General features: G+C 42.7%; 1 protein-coding gene across 2 annotated transcripts in view; it reads left to right on the top strand.

Moving 5' to 3' along the window:
• Window positions 1–21564, top strand: part of RAPGEF2 (Rap guanine nucleotide exchange factor 2) — a 242455-nt gene that overhangs the window by 146283 nt on the left and 74608 nt on the right. The window contains exon 1 of one of the 2 annotated variants that reach the window (XM_065877766.1): window positions 5988–6047. The exons of the other annotated variant lie outside the window; for it this stretch is intronic. Within the exon in view, the coding sequence (XP_065733838.1) occupies window positions 5988–6047 (60 nt within the window). Of the gene's footprint in view, window positions 1–5987; window positions 6048–21564 lie in introns of those variants that run through there. 2 annotated transcript variants of the gene reach the window in all.

A 21564-nucleotide genomic window follows, 5' to 3' on the forward strand; every position in this document is an offset into this window, starting at 1 on the left:
GGAAAAAAGTATAAATGAATATGATGGGCTTAAGTTTAGCATGGAAAGGCTTAAGTAATTTCTTGAATTGTGTTACGATCTATCCTTTGGGTCATTGTTGCTGATAATTTAGAAGTCACTAGAAGTTCTTAGGCAGAAAGCTGTTACGTGGTCCTTTTTCTAGCTGGATCTATTTAATGCTATTTGCTGAATCTAGATGGTTAAGGAATAGGGTAAATAGAACCAAAATCAGCCTAAGGGTGATTTTTTTCTTATTTGTGTAAAATCTGTAATATGGGATTCTCTTAAATCTTCAGTTCGTATTTTATGTTTGGCATATTATAATCTGGTATAATTGTATTTCATTGTACAAGGTAGTAGGGATAGTAAAATTTCAGTACTGCAGTCATGAGTTTTGAAATGTGTAGGGTGTAGGCGTGGAGCCAGGTTGGGAGAGAAATCTCACCAGTCTCAGCACAGAAGAGCATGAGTGCCTGAGGATGTGGGACTCTGACCTCATCTCTCGGGGTCCCCGATGAGGTTAGTTTCCTCCTCCAGAGAGGTGACAGGTTTTTCTGCAAAGACAAGCAACGCGAAATCTTCCCCTAAAAGGTCAGCCGCCGTCAGCATGGAGGTGATTTGACTTCACCTTGGAGACGGGTTTCTGTCGCGTGGGCCTGTGGGGCACGGGCTGGATGGGTGAAACTTGTGCGGCTTGATCATTTAGTTCTTGAGTTGCCACTGGCTTTATTTGCATGTGTAGTAAAATACACATAACATTTAAATTTATCATTTTAACCGTTTTTAAGTGTCCAGTTCGGTGGCATTAAGTACATTCACCTCATTATGCAGCCGTCACCACCATCCATCTCCAGAACATTTTCATCTTCCCAGAAGAAACTCCATACCCATTAAACATGACTCCTCATTTCTCCCAGCCCCTGGCCACCACCTTTCTCCTTTCTGTCTTTGAAGTTGATACAAGTGTAGTCATACAGTGTTTGTCTTTCTGTGACTGAATCATTTCACTTTAGCAGTGTCTTCAAGGCGTGTCCTTGTTGTAGCTCCTTAGAGAATCTTGTTCCTTTTTAAGGCCAAATATCCCATTGTATTGATATGTATATACCACATTTTGTTTATGCATTCATTCATAGATGGACGCTTGAGTTGCTTCTAGCTTTTACCTTTTGTTTTTTTTTTCAAAGTTTTATTTTTTAGAGCAGTTTTAGGTTTACAGCAGAATTGAGAAAAAGGTACAGAGATTTCCCATATATCTCTGCCCCCACGGATGCATAACCTCACTCACAAGGATAGTACTTTTTTTTTTTTTTTTTAACCAAGGATGACCCTACATTGACACATCGTATTTGTGCAAACTCCATAGTTTACCTTAGGGTTCACTCTTGGTATAGTACAAATGGGTTTGGACAAATGTATAATGACGTGTATCCATCATTATACCATCATACAGAGTATTTTCTCCGCTCTAAAAATCCTCTGTGCTCTGCCTGTTCATTCCCAGTGCACCTCCCCTCCCTCCACCACCACTGACCTTTTACTGTCTCTATAGTTTTGCCTTTTCCAGAATGTCGTGTAGTTGGAATACATACAGTATGTAGCCTTTGGAGATTGGCTTCATTCACTTAGTAATATGCACTTAAGGTTTTTCTATGTCTTTTCATGGCTTGATAGCTGGTTGCTTTTTTAGCGCTGAATAATGTTTCACTGTCCTGACATACCACAGTTTACTTATACATTCACCTACTAAAGGACCTCTTGGTGTGGTTTCCAAGTTTTGGCAGTTATGAATAAAATAGCTATAAATATTCATGTGCAGGTTTTTGTGTGGACATAAGTTTTCAGTTGCTTTGGGTATATATCAAGGAGTGGGATTGCTGGATCATCAGGTAGAAGTATGTTTCGCTTTGTAAGAAACCACCACACTGCCTTCCAAAGTGGCTACACCATTTTGCATTCCCATCACCAATGAGTGAGAGTTCCTGTTGCTGCATATCCTAACCAGCATTTGGTGTTGTCAGTGTCTGAGGGTTTGACCATCCCAATAGGTGAACAGTGGTGGCACCTCGTTATTGTTTTGATTTGCATTGCCCTGATGACGTATGGTGTGGAGCATCTTTTCATGTCCTTATTTGCCATGTGTGTATCTTCTTTAGTGAGGTTTCTATTAAGGTCTTTGGCCCTTTTTTTTTTTTTTTTTTTTTTTTTGCGGTACGCAGGCCTCTCTCTGTCGTGGCCTTTCCCATTACGGAGCACAGGCTCCGGACGCGCAGGCTCAGGGGCCATGGCTCACGGGCCCAGCCGCTCCGCGGCATATGGGATCTTCCCAGACCAGGGCACGAACCCGTGTCCCCTGCATTGGCAGACGGACTCTCAACCACTGCGCCACCAGGGAAGCCCCAGAGCAGAAGTTTTTAATTTTAGTGAATCCAACTTATCCATTATTTCTTTCATGAATCATCTTTGGTGTTGTATCTAAAAAGGCATCACCATACTCAAGGTTGTCTACGTTTCCTCTTATTATCTTGTAGGAGTTCTATAGTTTTGCGTTTTACATTTAGGTCTGTGATCCATTTTGAGTTAATTTTTGTGGGTGGCGTAAGGCCTGTTTCTAGGTGATGATGATGCTTTTTGCGTGTGGATGTCCATTTGTTCCAGCACCATTTGTTGAAGAGACTCTCTTTGCTCTATTATATTGCCTTTTCCCTTTGTCAGAGAACAGCACTGTTTACTTTTAAATAATTCATTTGTCTGTTATAGAAAAATATCTGGGACTTTTTTTGTTAGGGACTGGTTTACAGGATCAAATATGGTCTTGCTAATGTCCATTCCCAGTCACTGGGGGTTTCATTCATTAAAAAAGTGTTGATTGTATACAACACGTAGTGTGCTATGCACTGCAAGTCCAGTGGCACGCAGGCAAGCATGGTGTCAGCCATCAAGGAGAGGGGTGTGTAGCAGGGGAAAAGCAAACACTAATTGCACATAAGTTCGTGATCAAGCATGAACTCACGGCATGACAGGAGAGTGATGTACAACATGATGGTAGTTTTGAGGGCATTTCACCAGTGGGTTTTGAGGGGTGGCGTAGGAGTCGATCAGGAAAGGGAGGGTGAGGGCGAGTTCAAGGCAGAGGAAATAACACGTGAAAAGGTCCTCTTGCCCCTTCAAGGAAGCAAGAGCCGCTGAGGTGACCTGAGGGTCTGAGTGTGGGGTGAGTTTTGAAGACACGCAGGTCTTGCAGATACCACAAGAGCTGTAGTCTGTGTGCTGAGAGCAGTGGGAAGCCATGCGTGTGTCTGGGTTTGAAAAGGGGGCTCAGTGGATTCAGATGAAATGACCAGATTTTAGTTTTTCAGAGATCTCAGAGGCAGTCTGTCAAATGGGTTGAGTGGACGAGGTTAGAACTGAATCCAGACAGTTCAGTAAGGAGACTTTTGCAGTTTTCGCGGCAAAAGAATAATGATTGGAGTGGGATGGTAGCAGCGGAGATGGAGAGAAATCTGAATTGTAGGGAAGGTAGAGACGTAGTTAGTGGGATCCTGTGACGGATTGGATGTGGACAAGGGTGTTAAGGGTGACTGGTCAACATCTCAGGCATTATAACAGGACCGTGGTGGTCCTTCCTTTGAGAGGGCGGTGCGGTGAGGGAGTGACGGAACCAAAGTAGGTGATTCCTCAGAGGTTTGGGTGTGAAGTGGGGAAGAGGTCAGACAGTAGCCACGGGAGAATGCAGGCTCTCGGCGATGTTTCTGGTTTTGGTTTTGTTTCTGAGATGGGAGTGACCTGAACATATTAAAAAGTGGAGGGCTTCCCTGGTGGCACAGTGGTTGAGAGTCCGCCTGCCAATGCAGGGGACACGGGTTCGTGCCCCGGTCCGGGAAGATCCCACATGCCGCGGAGCGGCTGGGCCCGTGAGCCATGGCCGCTGAGCCTGCGCGTCCGGAGCCTGTGCTCCGCAACGGGAGAGGCCACAACAGTGAGAGGCCCGTGTACCGCAAAAAAAAAAAAAAGTGGAGGACCTCTAGTTGTGGGCGAGAGGTTGAGTGGATGATATAAGAAGTCTGTGGAAGGGGCATGCTGGGGGTAGAAGGATGCCAAATCGAGAAGTGGAGGGCCTGGCTGCCTTCAGGTGTGCAGGGAGAGGAAAGAGAATAAGTGGTGTGGGAGCCAGCTTAGGGAGCAGCGGGTACGGGCAGCTCCAAAGTCAGGTACTCAAGTAGCTAGATTTTCCATAGCTGTTTTCGATCGTGGATACCGTTTATAGATAGGCGCGACCATGAGAACCGGACCAGGGCTTCCAAGCTAAAATGTCAACAGTAATGCTGTCTTTTCCAATAACCTACTAACCCGGGTGGAATTCAGTGTGGTAGAATTACACAACCTTATTAAATTTCAACTTTCTACCTCTGAAAGAAGTTTGATTTGGTTTTTATAAAAAAAAAACCTGAGTGGGTTTATTTTGATATAATTTGCAAGGTGCTGTGTGTGTGTGCCCCAGTGTGTGTATGGGCGTTTGTGAAAAATCACATCTTCTAAATTTATACAAAGCTTGCATTTTGTGAATTTTTGGTGGGTACTTGTTTCCTACAGCACGGTGATATTCGAGGGTGGGGACGAGGTCACAGCCATCCCTGTTTCTTCCCCTTGGTGAAAAATCATATTTTAGTTCAAAGCTGTTCAAGTGAGTCCTTGCTCTGCTCTCCCACCCTGTCTTCAGAGATATTATTTGGAGTCAGCAATCAATGGATTCCATCCCTCTGAGACTTGCTTAACCTACAGCCGCTGATAAAATACAGGCAAGAGCTCGTTACTTTATCTGAATTGTCCATTGCTACCTTAATGAGTGAAATGGTTAAGGAGAGGAGGGGGCGAGCCTTAAGGAATGTGTGTACCGTTTGAGCTGAATATTTCAGTGTATATAGGGAGAGGGAGGGCGAGAGAGAAATCCACTTACATCACTAGAACTGCATTGAGTGTGAGCCTTGCAGGTTAAGAGACAGACTCCAGTGTCTTGCTTTCTGCAGGAAGCAGCAATGCCGCCTGTTTCCTAAGAGGAATTTTTTATTTAGAAAAGGAAGCTTTCTCTCTACCCAGGAAATGGCTTTCCTTGTGCGTTGCTATGCCAACTGCCTGCAGCCATGGTCCTCCAAAGTAAGCACAATAATGTAATTATATTGGTGTATTGCATTCAGACTCGTGCTTCTCAAGACTGTGTGTGTGCGTGTGCCGTGTTTCTGTTAGTGACTCTCTTGCTGGCAGTCATGCTTGTGTTGAGTGTAAGGGACAGACATCATTAGATCAAATGTCCATCAGTGTCATGCCGCCGAGATTAATTGTGCAAACTTGGTTAGTGGAGTGGGACAGAGATGACTGGTCACCGCTCCGTCAGCATCATTGGCAGCCAGGGAGGAGGTCCCGATTCACACGCTCTGCCCTGGTTCTTTCTTTCTTTCTCTTTCTCCTTTCTTCCTTGGTCGAAGGGGTCCGTATGTGTGATTGCAAATGAGACAAGAGTATTAACAATGCTTGGCTGAATGCTGAAGACTGGTTCCTCCACCACCCTGACCGAGATCATTCTCTAGGAAGCCTTTTGGAGGGGAGTCTGTGTGCAGTCAGCCATTTTAGCTTTTTTTTTTTTTCCCCCTTTTCTTTTGCCTCTCGTTCTTCGGTCTCAGAAATGATCTTGTTCTCCGGGAGGACTGAGAGCTGGATAAGGTTTCCTCAGTCTCGTCGTAGCCGGAGATGGCTAGAGTTTCAGCGTTATAAAAATGGAGACCGGCAGGGTCGTGTGGATCCCTTTTCTGGTCCACAAGTATGAGGGTTTTCAGCTCACCGGTAGTGAGACTTGAAGCTGCAGCTGGCTCTCCTCTTTTTTTCTTTCTTGCTTCTTCGTTTTTCTTTTAATTCAGTGCTGTCAAGGGTGACTTGGCATCCATGAGAGACTGGTACATGATGTGTAAGTTCAGTCCAGCATATGTTTCTTCATTATGAAACCACTAGCAATCCCAGCTAACCATGGAGTTATGGGCCAGCAGGAGAAACATTCAGTAAGTACCTCAAATGCCGCTGTGCTTCCACCTTGCGTCATAGGGAACGGCTTTAAAATGGGGATGATCGCTGTGTCTCTTCAGGGGAGGCATGTTTTCTAGAGGGTCTGAGAGTCTGCTTGGAGGAGGGAGGGTAAGTTACAGATGGCTTGTTCTTCCACTTCTGTTGTGATTTAACCATTTTTTCCAACAAGACCAGCAGTCCATTTAAAGCAAGATCACAAACATTGTGGAACACTGGACGGCTGATTTTTAAAATCAGAAATTAAAACTTGGCAATTCAGCTTTAACTCAGCACTTGAATAGTCTCTTAAAAATATTTTGTATCGTTGAATTTAACGAGAGATCATGAAAAGGTTATTGGGCGCAGGCGTCTGTGGTACGGAATTCACATGCAGGCTTGAAGGAGGGAGGAGAGCTTCGGTTATTGATTTGGTAATAAAACCATCAGGGGGACTCATCTGACTTCTTCACAGGAATTAACAGGTGATGAGAACACGGAATTTTGTTTGTTTGTTTTAATGCCACAAGTATTGCTTCTTTACAATTGATCCCATGAGTCAGCTCTGCATCTGTCACGCTGAAATCCCACAGACAGCTACTGCTGTTTGTGAGAAACACTTTTCTCCGGTTAATACCAAGTCCCAGCCTCCTGCTCTAGGAATGTGAGTTCTCACTTTGCTGCCTTTGTACCACCATGTTGGAAGTTTTCTGCCATCACGCTAATTCATACGTGCGTGTCTCACATATATATTTAAATGTCCCAAATGAAAATGCATATATTTAGGCAGTATATATAGTAATTAGCCTAAGTATTTTTAAAATGCCTATTTTTATATTCTGGCATCTAGCAAGTACCCTATTAGGGTATAGGAATTATCTTTTATGTATGCTAAAAAGATTGAGCTGTTAAACTTTGAAGATGGAGGTAAATCGCTGAGGCTTTGCAAATTTATAGACAGAAGGCCGTGAATTAGAATATTTAGATGCCTAGGTTTATGGTCTAATTTGGTTTTGTTCACCATCACGAACAAAATTGTTAACTAAATCCGAGAGGTTTCCTTAGATGAAGCTACCCATAAGGCATCGCCCTGCACGCCCAGAGAGTGGTGGGATGTTCCCGGGCAGTGGCTGTGTTGCAGGCGTGTTGTTAGGATGCAGGGCTTGGAGCCCAGCCCCCTCGTAATGAGATTCTTGTGGTACCTCGCCAATTAAATCTCTTCGGATCAGGTCCAAAAACAGACCAGCCTTATACTTAATTTCACTAGTAAGAAAGGTTGTTATAGAGAAGTTCTACTCTAGTTAGACTTTAGTAACAGGACCTCTGACGTGAAGCTCCCCTGCGCTCTGGATTTTTTCCGGGACCGGTAAGGTGTGTTACTTAAACTGCATTTGACGAGCCTTAGAAGCAAAGTTCAAATCACAGGCTCTTTGTTTACCTTGTTCACATGTCCTTTCTCAGAATGGGGGGAGGGGGGTACTGAAATTAATAATAATATAATTTTAATGAACAAAGAAAATAGTTTACTGGCGGGGGAGGAAAAAGTAGGACTAGATTTATGAAAAGGAGCAGTTGGGCCAGGTAATACCAAATCGTGTGTGCACGCCTCTTCCGTAAAGCGTGTTTATTTCCTAACACGTGCTTTACGTTTTAGTGAATTCCAGGGTAATGCTTTGACAGAAGTAACCGTAGCCATAAAATAGCTTTGAGTCAAGTGATATCTAGAAAGCGTGTCAGTGGTATCTCCCACCATATTTCTGTTACCAGTTGAGGTCCTGGAGTTCGCCGCCCAGATCATCCTCTGGGGCAGGGTTGTCAGTTGGTGCCCTCAGGATCTTGCTGCGTGGTCCTTGTTGATGAGGCCTTTGGTTATGTAGACTTTGCTGGTTAATGAGCAGACCTTTAAGACTTTAATTTCATGCAGGAGGTGAACAGGAGAACGGTGTCCCGGCTGTCACATAATAGATGACTCAGTAAAGAGCTGCTGAGCAAACATGAGTGGGACACCCCTCTTCTGACCTGTGAGGCTTTACGAGGATAATGTCAGAGCTTATTTTAAATGCGTGAAGTTTGGTAACGTCACAGATAACTTCCATTTTCGCCTCTTGGAGAAGTTTGTGGCTTTTTAAGTGGCTTTGCTTCTTTGACTACAGAAGTGAGTGAGACACTAAAAGGAACAACACTGAATCGGGGGCTTTTTTTGAAGCTGTGGTTGAGCAGGGGTAAACTCGGTTTTCTACTCTGTGAGAATCTTTCAGATCTCACGGGCTTCTATTCTTCCCTGTCGGGCGCCGTGCGTTCTCTCAGCTGCTGGCGCTTAATAGGTGCACAGTAAACACTGCTTTCTCATCTGAATGAATTTGGGTTAGTGAAGCCCCATGTACCCTCTACACTAGTGCTTTGCATACGTTTTGTCACCTCTCCTCCCTGTCGCGGTTCCACCTGGCCAGGTGTGAACACCTGTGCGTCGCCAAGATGGCCCCCAGCACTGGGCTCTGTTCTCACTGCCGCCTGGCGCTCAGTCCGTCTCCAGGGGAGCCTTGTGATTTGGGGGCTTTTGACAATAAAAGGAGATTATTAACGTTAAAAAAAATGTATGCTAAAACTACATTTCAAAAAGACTGCTCTGGAACACTGGTGGCACAGACCGTTCATAGATGTTACACGAGGAAAGTTGCACAGGCTTAAGAAGTTGCGGAAAACCTGGGGGTGACAGGAAAGGCCATTGCTCCATTTACCAGCTGTTCCGTGTTCTACCCGCCCCCCCCACCCCCGCCTTCTTACCCACCTCAGATGAACTGGCGGGAGGAGGGTGCCTTCAGCGTGCCTTTGAAAGTTGTGCGGTATACGATGACTTAGAAACTTTGTAAATTTTTTACATGAATCACTTAAATCAACTTGGTATTATCAGACTGATCATCTAGTTTTCCTTTGCACATCTTATAGAAATTATTGATATATGTAGTGCGCTGTACTTACAATAAATGAGACTTCAGTCGTGATGAAATGATGATTTTTAAGAAGTGGTTTATGTTAAGAACATGCCTCCTTGAGTGCAGGGAATAAACAGCAATAGCTATCATTCGCTGAGCACTTATTGTATGATAGGCACTGTGTACTACATATTATCTGAATTATCACAGCAACCCTTTAAAGAAAGACTTATTAGCACCTTTTCAGAGACGATGAAAATGAGGCTTAGCGAGATTAAAAAATACGTTTTTCCCGGGACTGTAAGTGGTGGAACCATCACTGGAGCCCAGGTGTGTCTGATTTCACAGCCCTGCTTTAACCACCACCCTGTACTGCTTCTCCTTCTGTGGCTAGATTTAGTCTAAATCAGGTGTTTGGATTGTACACTTATCAGAGCTGATGTGAGTTATTGGAATGCACGACTTAAAAAACATGCTTGCTTTTCTTTGGCTACTCTTGTTTTTCCTGGTATGTGTGACATTCCAAGTTCATATAAAAGGGCAACAATATCATGATCAAAATTATTTTACAAACTTAGAAAAACAGTTTTATAAAACTATTCGATAGATGCAGTCAATAAGCTTCTGTCCTTTTTTTTTTTCCCCGCGGTACGTGGGTCTCTCACTGTTGTGGCCTCTCCCGTTGCGGAGCACAGGCTCCGGACGCGCAGGCTCAGTGGCCATGGCTCACGGGCCCAGCCGCTCCGCGGCACGTGGGATCTTCCCAGACCGGGGCACGAACCCGCGTCCCCTGCATCGGCAGGCGGACCCTCAACCACTGCGCCACCAGGGAAGCCCAGTACCTTCTCCTTTTTAATTGCTGCTTAACTCTTTAAGCATAAACTTGATGCCTCAACTTCCTCTGCTCCCTTTGAAACTTCAGACGGCCTGACCGTGGCCACCTGTGCTCCGTGGGCAGCCCTGAGCCTGGCTGTTCCACGCCCCCATTTCTGCTTTGGTAGAGTCTGCATCTGCCATGGAGCCCGACTTCTGCTCACGACCGCCTCTCTGAAGTCCACACTGGCCGTGGCTCGTCTGTAGCCATAAGTCATCGTTTCATGAGTCTGACTTCCTGTTGGTCACCGAGGACCTCTGTCATCTACATTCTCTCGCTTAGGAGCATATTTTTTTTCCCAACTGTGCTTTTTTCGGTTAGGACAAGGTGCTCTGATTACAGATGCTAAGGGCCCCTTTTCTTTTCCGATTTTTCAGCCTGCAGTGCTCTGTGCTTGACCTCCATTTGCTCCTTGTTTCTGTTCATATTTATCTCTGCTTCCTCTGAATAATGATTTAGTGCCACTTAATATGTAATTCTTCATTTTATGAATTGTTGTAATTGCTTTGGTCTCTGCGGTTAGATGAGACATCGTATCTGGAGTGAATTCGCCCCCTTCCTCATACCAGGTGTGAAGAATATGGTTGGATTTCAGAACTCTTTATCAACTGTTAAGAGTACAGAAGAGAGAAGGCTTTTGTAGGATGGAAGAATGGCAAGTGAGGGTCCAAAGATATAAGGAATTAGAAGGTTATGAGAAAAACAATGAGATCATCACTATTGGAATAGATTATGTCAGCGAGAGTAGGTCAACACAGGTGACAGAGAGGAAGGTGTTAGGACACTTGACAAATTAATGACTATAATATGAAGATCCAGCGAAGGAGTGTAACCTCCTTCTCCCTCCCACCCCCCTCCTGTCTTTAACTAGAAAAGATTCAAGGAAACTCAATTTTGAAAAAATTGCTTTCATCCTACCATGACAATCTGACCTTGTCTGTAAACACTGGGGAGAGTGTCTTTTTAATATAATTTGATTGATGCATTTTCCTTAGCAGGGTAGAAAATAGCACCAAGATTAATCATAGGTGTTAAGTTACACCTCTTTTGGGTTAAGACTCTACCTCTTCTTTATCTGATCTTTATTTTGTCTATTACGACAGATACATTTCCCGAGATGAAATAAACTATCTCTTACTATCTCTTGGGGAGATTTTCCACTGTGCTAGCTAACAGAGGCCTGAGAGGAGGCAATATCCTATTGTTTAATTCAAGGACAAGGTCATCTTGCCTTGGATTTGGGCCAAGAAACCCTGGCAACAAATAACAGATCTTTTTACCCTGTTAGAAGTCAAGAAATATATTTTAAGAACTTGCCAACGCATTGCATGCACGACTTGCATGTATAAGATTGAAAAAAGCTCTATCTCATTGTAGGACATGTTAAAGAACAATCCTTACTTTTAGTCAAAAGAAGAAGCCTACTTTCCATCCTTGCTTTTAAACATTGTTTGGTAATGATCGATTTAAATATAGACTACATAAAAAATAAAATCAATTAAGATTAGTTGGAAAAGAGAATGATCAATTAAAAAAAGAATGCTCAAAATGCACCTTATCAGACTAGAGTTACAGTTTTATTTCTCATTTAAAATATCATACTTTATATGTTCGAAATACTGATGTTAAATTTAAACCAAAATAAATACTCTGTAAATTTGGTCCTGTAGATATAATTATCCCTGAAATATAAACTGAAATTTCTTTAGTCCATTTCCTTGATTTTAGGCCTGACCATACTCTTAAATATTTTATTCAGGTAATCTGTTTAAGAATTCTTTGAAGAGTGATGGTTGAGTTTCCTTCTTTTTTCCTGTGCTTAATAATCATGTAAAAATTATTTTTATTTAATTTAAATCCTTAATGAAGTACCTTTTAGTGCTTACTTTATGTACCTAGTGAAAAAAAAAAGGCAACTTACTACTGTCAGGTCTGTAGCAATCTTCTCTAAACTTTTTTTTTTTTTTTTTTTTTTTTTTTTGCTGTACGCGGGCCTCGTGCCTCTCCCGTTGCGGAGCACAGGCTCCGGACACGCAGGCCCAGCGGCCATGGCTCACGGGCCCAGCCGCTCTGCAGCATGCGAGATCCTCCCAGACCGGGGCACGAACCCGTGTCCCCTGCATCGGCAGGCGGACTCTCAACCACTGCGCCATCAGGGAAGCCCCTTCTCTAAACTTTTGAAAATTTTTTCTACTTAGCTCAAATGACCATTTTATCTTTATCCATATATTTTATTTGGATTATGATTTAGTTATGAGCTTTTAAAAATTTTTTTAAACAAAAGAAAATGAGTGCCGTTATATACATAGAGATATACTCGTGAGGGAGAGCGGGGTGCAAGTGTGTGTGTGTGTGTGTGTGTGTGTGTGTGTGTGTGTGTGATTTAAATGAAAGTTAGTAAATTTCCTCAAGGTCTCTGTTAATTTCCTTGTCCTAAGATCTTTGCTTTCTCTGACGTCCTTATTTCTCTTCATCATTAAGAAATGGTCTTTATTTTCAGAGGTCTGACTGACACATGCTTGTGATCGTTTCCATGTACGGTATTAAAATGCCAGGGCTGTTAGTACTATCTTAGGTGTTACACAGAACGAGGTAAGTAAAAGTGTCTATTTTGGGGAACATAGATAAGAAGCTTGTTCAAAAACATACAAGAGACCATAAATGCACATTTACACGCTAAAGCACGTAAAGAGATGATGCAAGGGAGCACCCGCACTGAAGCATCACATAGAGTGTAGCACACACGCTGGCCTCTCGGGCCCTTGGTCCCTGCCCCTCCCTTTCCTGCTGGTCTAGAAACACCCTGGCCACGCAGAACTGGTCACTTGTCAACCTCTGCCATTTCTTCTTGTTGACCAAACCTCCAGCATGGGCCTTTTATGTTAGTTATGCTGTGTTCCTCTCTCTCTCTCTCTCTCTCTCTATCTATCTATCTATCTATATATATATATATACACACACACACACATACACATGGCGTGTGTGTATATGATACATAATGATCTTATTTACTTGTACAGTCTGTGATAATGCCATATCCGCATAATGTATCGGTCAACCCCCAATCAGTGTTTCTTCTGTAAAGTCATTACACAGATATTCCCCACGTGCTTCCAATCTCCTCACTTCACATCAGTAATACCAGATCCTCTTTATCACTTACACTACCTGCTCATTATAAAGGCTGTTCTCAGAGACATCATAGGCATGGACTCACTTTACAGTTTTTGATCAATAAAGTGACACTGAAAAACACTTCTGAGTTAGTAAGGTACATATTCCTCTTTAGTGAACTCCGAAGAAGTACACTACTGGTTTATAATATTGACTTGGTTTGATTATAAAATAAAACATACCCCCCTTATGTATGCACGTATTTCATGCATGTGTGTGTGTTTGTGTAAACATGATTAATCCAGAATCTCATCTCTAATTTAGGTATGTAGAAAAAGCTAGAATTCTGTTATGTATTGGTAGGGGGTAATTTTCAGAGATATCTGAAAATATGTGTAGTCTCCTCTGATAACCATTTTATTTTCTTACAGCTCTAATTTAAAGATCTTGAAAACACAGATTATGAGGGAGCACCTTATTATGGGTTATCTCCGATAGGTGAACATTTCACTAATTTTAAGTTCTAGTGCACAACTTCACACCTTTCATAATAAAAGACAGTGAGACATGACTGTAAAAAAGGCGTAGAATTGTAACCTTTGTCTCTATTCTGCTAGGAAAAAAAGAATGGGTTCAACCTGACGTTTTTACTCTAAGTTTTAATAGTGAAAGCGCTCTCTTTTTTTACTTTTCTCAGTAACTAAGAAAAATGTGGAGTTAAGTGGGAGTGTCGTGGCATGTAGTTTTTCTGAATTTTCTGAAACCGAGAAGTTCATAGTACCTTTAATATTGGTGAAAAAGATTGCTTCAAGTTGTCAGTAAGGATCTGGAAGGATTCTGTAGTCACTGGACCTACAGCATGTGGGTTGGTGGGGATGGAGCGAGGTTGGCAGAAGTTGAATGATGAGCACAATTTACATGTCAGGTTTCCAGTAGTCGAGAATGTGAAGGATGAAATTAACTTTTTCTTTATGGCTAATGAATCTTAGACTTACTTGTTTTCTTAAAAGTATACTTTTCTTATTTTAAATGGCAATTTAAAAATATGAATATAATACTTCAATATTAACATATAAGGCCTCCTGTTTCTTACTGAAATTCATTCCACTTGTGGAAACAATCAAATGTCAAAATCATACTACTTTAGGGATAACATTTACCTAAATATAAAACTATTTTATTTACAAGAGTTACCCTTTGAATAGCTAAGCTAAGTTTCAGTGCTTGCTTTGTGTTATGGCTGTTTAGGTGTCAGTTTGGTCTGTGGTTTGTCCCTTATTAGTTTTGTTCATTATTTATAATTTTAAAAAATACATAGCTATACATGTGTTTATTAAAGAAAAACTAGAAAACAGATGAAGACAAGGACAGAAAAAGAATCACAATTTTACTACCCAGATAAACCATTGGTAACATTTTGATACATAGCCTCTTATTGTAGAAATGTGTTTTTTTTTAATTTATTTAATTAATTTATTTTTGGCTGTGTTGGGTCTTTGTTGTGGTACATGGGCTTCCCATTGCGGCGGCCTCTCTCGTCGCGGAGCACGGGCTCTAGGCGCGTGGGCTTCAGCAGTTGTGGCTCGCAGGCTCAGTAGTTGTGGTTCATGGGCTCTAGAGCACAGGCTCAGTAGTTGTGGCACACGGGCTCAGCTGCTCCGCGGCATGTGGGATCCTCCCGGACCAGGGCTCGGACCCGTGTCCCCTGCATTGGCAGGCGGACTCCCAACCCCTGGGCCACTAGGGAAGTCCCAGAAATGTTGTTTATATTATACCATAGCATAAAATCTGGCACTGATACTTGCTCTAGATTTCTCCCAACCCCCAAATATATGTAGAAGGTATATTTAAGGACAACTTATTTAAGAGACACATTGTAACTATCATGAACTGCTTTGTCTACTTTATAGTTTTAAAGTTTGCCATATAATATACATTAATATGTAACATGATACGTGTATTATATATAATGTAGTATATATAATACATACATAAAATTGAGGGAAAAGTTACTTACTTAAAACCTTCTTTAGTTACTGTTAGAATTCCATTCCAATATGGGAAAGAAAGAATCCAGTGTGATTTTAATAAAGTTTACTGTAGTCATACCATTGTGCCTTTCTTGAAGTGGATGCAAAATTTTAAGATACAAAAAGTCAACATTAAAGTGTCAAAAGAAAAAGAAGTGAACTTTCAAATAGCTTAGCTAAAGAAAATATTGATATAAACACCTGTGACAACATTCCTTTCCTCTTCCCATTCCACTGGATAGCATGTCTTTTACCACTGAAATCCTTTGTGTTCCTTTTAGTTGGGCATATTTCCAGACTTCTTTCCCCTTCATTATCCTGTTTTCGTTTTGCCCCCCCCCCCCGAAAAAACTTAACAAACTGATATAAGTAAGATTTAAAGAATGTCTTTGAAGAAGCAAACATCACAGAAGTTGATAGTAGTGATATTAAATGAAAAGTTCATTTTGTTCTAGAAAAAGAGCTATGGGTAACCTAAATGCCTCTCAGTTTTTTCTCAGAGCAAGAAACTACTTAAGGTCTGTCTTTGAATAGAAGAGGAGAATAGAGGCTGTAGTTCTCATTTAACAAAAGTATCTTTCAATAATAGTGGAATAAAGTGTCAAAATAAACTGAGTACTTTTTTAATTAGTAGCTGGTAAGAAGTAAGTCTGTACTGATATGAAAAGTATGTGGATTAAAAGAAATACATTAAAAATTAATGTTGGGGCTTCCCTGGTGGCGCAGAGGTTGAGAGTCCGCCTGCCACTGCAGGGGACGTGGGTTCGTGCCCGGGTCCAGGAAGATCCCACATGCTGCGGAGCAGCTAGGCCCGTGAGCCATGGCCGCTGGGCCTGCGCGTCCGGAGCCTGTGCTCCGCAACGGGAGAGGCCACAACAGTGAGAGGCCCGCGTACCGCAAATAAATAAATTAATTTAAAAAAAAAAATTAATGTAAAATTAATTAAAAATTACAGAAAGTTATTAACGTTACTCTTGTCCTTTTTTAATCTCAGTTTAATTTTGTCCATTTTGAAATTATATATTCTACCTATTGCCTTTTGAAAAGAGAAAATTAATAATGAAACAATATATTTTGAATGTTTTCTTGTGGGTTTTATCTAGATTTCTATAAAAATGATTTTAAAATATGGTTTGAAAATTTTGCCTCTGGTTGGAAGTAACATATATTTAAATGCTGGGTGAGCAGTAGGACCAAAACAATACATAGGAGCCCCCTGGCAGGAATGTCATTTGTGACTCAAGTAGATGAAGAAGGAAATAAGAATTGAGCTGTGCCACAAACAGGGGTAAGAGACAAGCGAGGTGTAAAGAGAAAAGAAAACGGGGCTTTTTGCAAGGCAAGAGGAATGAGCTAAAGCAGTGAATCGAAAGTGTCTGTGTACAATTAAGGAACAGTGAGTGGGGCACTTCCCTAGTGGCGCAGTGGTTAAGAATCCACCTGCCAGTGCAGGGGACGCAGGTTCGAGCCCTGGTCCGGGAAGATAACACATGCCGCAAAGCAACTAAGCCTGTGCACCACAACTACTGAGCCTGCACTCTAGAGCCCGCAAGCCACAACTACTGAGCCCGCGAGCCACAGCTACTGAGCCCATGTGCTACAACTACTGAGCCCGTGTGCCTAGAGCCCGAGCTCCCAACAAGAGAAGCCACCGCAATGAGAAGCCCGCGCACCACAACGAAGAGTAGCCCTCGCTCGCCGCAACTAGAGAAAGCCTGCGCGCAGCAATGAAGACCCAACGCAGCCAAAAATAAATAAATAAATTTATTATTTTTTTTTAAAGAAAGGAACAGTGAGTGGATTGGTATGGCTGGCGTGGCCGGCATGGAGGGGCAGCTGGGAGATGCAGGTTGATGAAGGAGAGGCCTTTGAATGTCAAGTCAGAGAGCTTTGGCCTCATGCTATCGATTTATGTAGTAATTAGAAAGCCATCAATAGTAAAATGTAAGGAAATAAAAGTGGGATGTGGGATAACCGTGTCCCCGATTTTGGTTTCTGAAGTCTGGGCTTTGTGTTAGGGCTTCCTTTAGGGTGGCTGGTAGTCACACCATCTCTGTTAATCTGCCCATCGTTGGCTGGTGTAAGGCACTGGGGGTCAGTTCGCTCGACTTTCAAGGACCCAGGATTTTCTTTTCATTGACTGTAAGACGGATCCCGGTTTCAAAGATGTTAAAATTAAAAAAGTAACCGTGCACCTTAGAATCTGTGAAATGTACTATTAGCTACGTTAGTATACTGGTGTGCTTAATGTGGCCGTGTCTGTATATTACAGTAAGAGTAGTGGGCTTCCAGTTGTGGAACTAGATATGCCAGATGACTTGTTTGCGGGAACCGTGTTCTGTGTTTGGTCTCGAGTATTTGAGTGTGAGGACGTCTTGGCTCCTGTCTTAGACCTGCTCACAGACTAGTAGCAGAGAGAGACCCGCTGACACGTGCCTGGAGTCTTATGGATGGGGGTGGGGTGGGCAGGGAATGTGCCAGGCAGCTGGAGCCCGCCAGGTGCATAAGGTTGGACGTGGGGGGCAAGGGCGTTTCAGGCAGATGGATTTGGAGGTTTTAAGTAGAGCACCAGAGTCATCCTGATGGAAGAGTAGAAGCCCAAGGTGAAGCGGGGTTGGAGATGCCCTGCCCTCACGTTCAATGCCATACTCTCATCATTGATAGAATGCTGTTGTTCCTACCCCAGAGGAGCCCGAATCCTGAAATACACTGAAATATTGGGGCTGGCCAGAAAGTTCCTTCGGGTTTCCCCAGCCGTTATGGGGGTTCCCAAACGAACTTTTTGGCCAACCCAATAACTACCCAGGGATCTGCAGGACCTCCCAGGACTTATCAGGGGCTGGGTTGCGGGGTGGGGGTGGGGGTTCTCAGTGAGAAAACGATACTGCTCCTAGAGACCCGTCTGCACACACAACCCAGTGTGGGAAATAGTTTGTACCTGTGGTCATGAAGGCTGTCATCTGACCAGCTGTAACTCTTGTTACACGAAGGGAAGGGATTAATAAGAACCGTAGACTCATGACCAGAGCGAGGCTGCAGAGCCAGGAGCCCGGATCTGCGTTCTGGCTTCGCCACTCGCTGTGTGATGCTGACTAAGCGTTTAGCTTTTCTATTACATGGAGTCCTCCTTTGTCACATGGAGATAAATGGTTGTGTGACGATTAGAGGTAAAATCTAAGTAAAGGCTTAGAGCGATGCATGGCCCATCACAGGCACAGTTCTTAGGTTTTTAAAAGATGTTGTTTATCCGGAAGGTAAGGAGAATTAAATCTGTCACGCAGGTGGGTCAGAGACTGTGTGTTAGGTTTTCCCTTTGCTTAGACGACGTGTCCTTGAGTTGATTCGCTTTGTTTTCTCTACAGTTCCATACTCAGCAAGCAACCTTCCGTTGATTATTCAATATTAGAGTAAAAAAACAGTAGCAATAATGTCATTAGCTAAAGTGGAAGGCTTTCTGTGTTCTTAGGCGATGTTCTACAATAGAAGTATATCCCCTTTTTATATATGAAGAAATTAAGGCATAGAGCGGTAAAGTAACTTTCCCAAAGTAATACAGCTAATAATACATGGTGAAGCCGGTGGCAGTCTCTCCTTGTACATGCAGACACACCCACCCACACATGTGTGCCCGTGCAGATCTATTTTTGGAAGCTACATGAAATACCTAAATTTGCTTCTCCTACATCGTTGCCAAGGATGGACCAATTCCTTGTTTTCTGTGTGTCCCGTGGATTATAATTCTCATCAGACAGTTTGAGAACAGGTTATTCCTCCCCCTACATTCCGAGTTGATTTTCTTTAGTGTAAGTTTCAAAGGGATTTCTTATGCGTGATGTAGTAACTACCATTCTTACCATAGAATATAGAGTGCTTTGATGTTGAAGGAAATAAACCCTTCAAGTTTGGCCAGAATGGCAAGAATACAGTTTTGTATTGAAGAATAACTCTTTACATGAAAGTTTTCTCTTGTTAATGCAACTTTTTACAGGAAGGTCACCATGCTTATCTGACATTTCCCATCTGTGTGGTTCTCCAGAGGTCTTTTACAATTACTCTGTTTTTAGACTTGACTATAGAAGAGAATCCTGTTTCTGACTTACTATTTGGGTGATATGATTGCTCTCTTCATTTGTTTCCAGGTAGATAAGTAATTCATAAGGAGCTAATTTTACCATATAGCCAGATGAAAGAGTTTTCTCAGCCAGACAGACTTAGCAGCACTTAGACATTTAAAATACAGGTGTGAATAATAATTAGGTCCATCTTTATTACAATTTTGACATCTCTTTAGCCTTTATCGCTGTAACACATATTCTTGGGACTGTGGAACATACCTATAACTTGTAGGGGGCTGTACTTTCACACGGCCATCATGAAGTGACCTGGTATCCAGTGATGATGCTTCTCCTTGCATTAAGAACAGTCTTGGGGCTTCCCTGGTGGTGCAGTGGTTGAGAGTCTGCCTGCCGATGCAGGGGACGCGGGTTCCTGCCCCGGTCCGGGAAGATCCCACATGCCGCAGAGCGGCTGGGCCCGTGAGCCATGGCCGCTGAGCCTGCGCATCCGGAGCCTGTACTCCGCAACGGGAGAGGCCACAGCAGTGAGAGGCCCGCGTACAGCAAAAAAAAAAAAAAAGAACAGTCTTGTCTTGTAAATAAGTTCATTTGTATCTCTTTTTTTAGATTACACATGTAGGTGATATCATATGATCTTTGTCTTACTTATTTGGCATTAACGTGTGTACACTGCTATATCTAAAATAGATAACCAACAAGGACCTACTGTATAACACAGGGGATGCTACTCAATATTTTGTGCTGGCCCATATGGGAAAAGAATCTGAAGAAGTATAGATACGTGTATATGTGTAACTGAATCACTTTGCTGTACACCTGAAGCTAGCACAACATTGTATCAACTATGCTCCAATATAAAAAAAAAAAAAAAAAAAGAACAGTTTGTCTTGGCTCTGCTACTGGCCCTGGATTCAGTATCCATCCTTTGTAAGGAGGAGGGTGGGCGGGGCTTCCCCATCCTAGGCAGGGTTAGAGAGCATCCTTCAAGGCACATGTATCAAGTACTGGCTGTGTTAGCCATGGATATATTCATTACGTCGTATTAGTTCTTCTCTCTATTTTGTTCCCTCCTTCAAGTGTTATCCGAAGATGCTGTGGAAAAGAGATATCGCCGATGATTGCTTTACAGTAAAGCTGACAAGTGTCTTTGCAATGCTAGCCTGAGCCTGAGAGCAAAAGGGATGCACACGAAAGTGTCAGGTGCGGCAAAACTCGCTTATGACCGCTGCCCGGTGCCTGACGCCGTCAGGCGTGCCGATGAGGACGTTTAAAGCAAAATCCCCTTCATTTCAACCGTGAGCCTTTCCCCATAGTACTAGGAAGGAAGGAACTACTTCAGCTAGGTTTTGTGTATAGTAGAACAATAAAATATGTACCGAGACCTTGCTTTGAGTCCTCGTTCTGATGTTGACTAGCTGCGCAGCTACTAGGCAAGTCGTTTTTTAAAAATTTTATGTATGTATGTATGTATGTATTTTTGGTTGCATCGGGTCTTCGTTGCTGCGCGTGGGCTTTCTCTAGTTTGCAGCGAGTGGGGGCTACTGGGGGCTACTCTTTGCTGCGGTGCGCGGGCTTCTCACTGCAGTGGCTTCTCTTGTTGCGGAGCACGGGCTCTAGGCGCGTGGGCTCAGTAGTTGTGGCATGCGGGCTCAGTAGTTGTGGTGCACGGGCTTAGTTGCTCTGTGGCATGAGGCAAGTCATCTGACGTCTTGAAGTTCCTGTTTTCTCAGTTCACAGCGGAGATCATGATTACAATACCAGTCTCCCCACAGCATGAATTTGAATGATTATGGTAATAGCTGCATTATTTTACTAAGTGCTTTACATATATTATTTTCTTCAATCATCAAAATGATACTAGGAGCCAAGTGAGATTCTCCCAGTCTTACAGATGAAAAACTTGAGGTTTAAAGGAGGAAAATATAAAAAGAGTTAATGTCTTCAGAGTCTTTTTGCAAACTCTAAAGCCTATGTGGGTGTCAGTTATCGACATTAGATTATAGTACTCCAGGGTCAGTCCTCTGTGGGTTGGAGACCTGTCTCTTCTGTGTAGCTGTGTGGCGTTGAACAGATGACTTGAATGTTCTGAACCATTTTTCCTAGTCCGTAAAGTGCTCTTCATGATGCCTCCCTCCTAGGTTGCTTCTGGGGGGTTCCATATATGGCACAGGATCTCGCACACAGTGGCATCCATGAGCTAGATTCCCACTTTTCCAGCCAGAAGATTTCCCTTTTTTGGTTTTTAAATAGAATGTTGACAGTGATTCAGACATGTATTTTCCCTTATCTAATTTTAAGTTCATAGAACGTGATTCTCTGTCGGACATCTTTAGATCCATTATGATTTGCTTTAAGGTCCATCATTAACTACTTTTTACAAATTGGTACTGGTTTTCAAAATAGCTCATAAAAGATCATCGTTGCTAAGAAAAATTCCTGTTCAGTTTTTCACAAGTACTTAAAAAATTTTCCCCACTTATTAAGTGATT

This window comes from Phocoena phocoena, chromosome 5 (assembly GCF_963924675.1).
Source record: "Phocoena phocoena chromosome 5, mPhoPho1.1, whole genome shotgun sequence".
NCBI classification, from domain to species: Eukaryota; Metazoa; Chordata; class Mammalia; order Artiodactyla; family Phocoenidae; genus Phocoena; species Phocoena phocoena.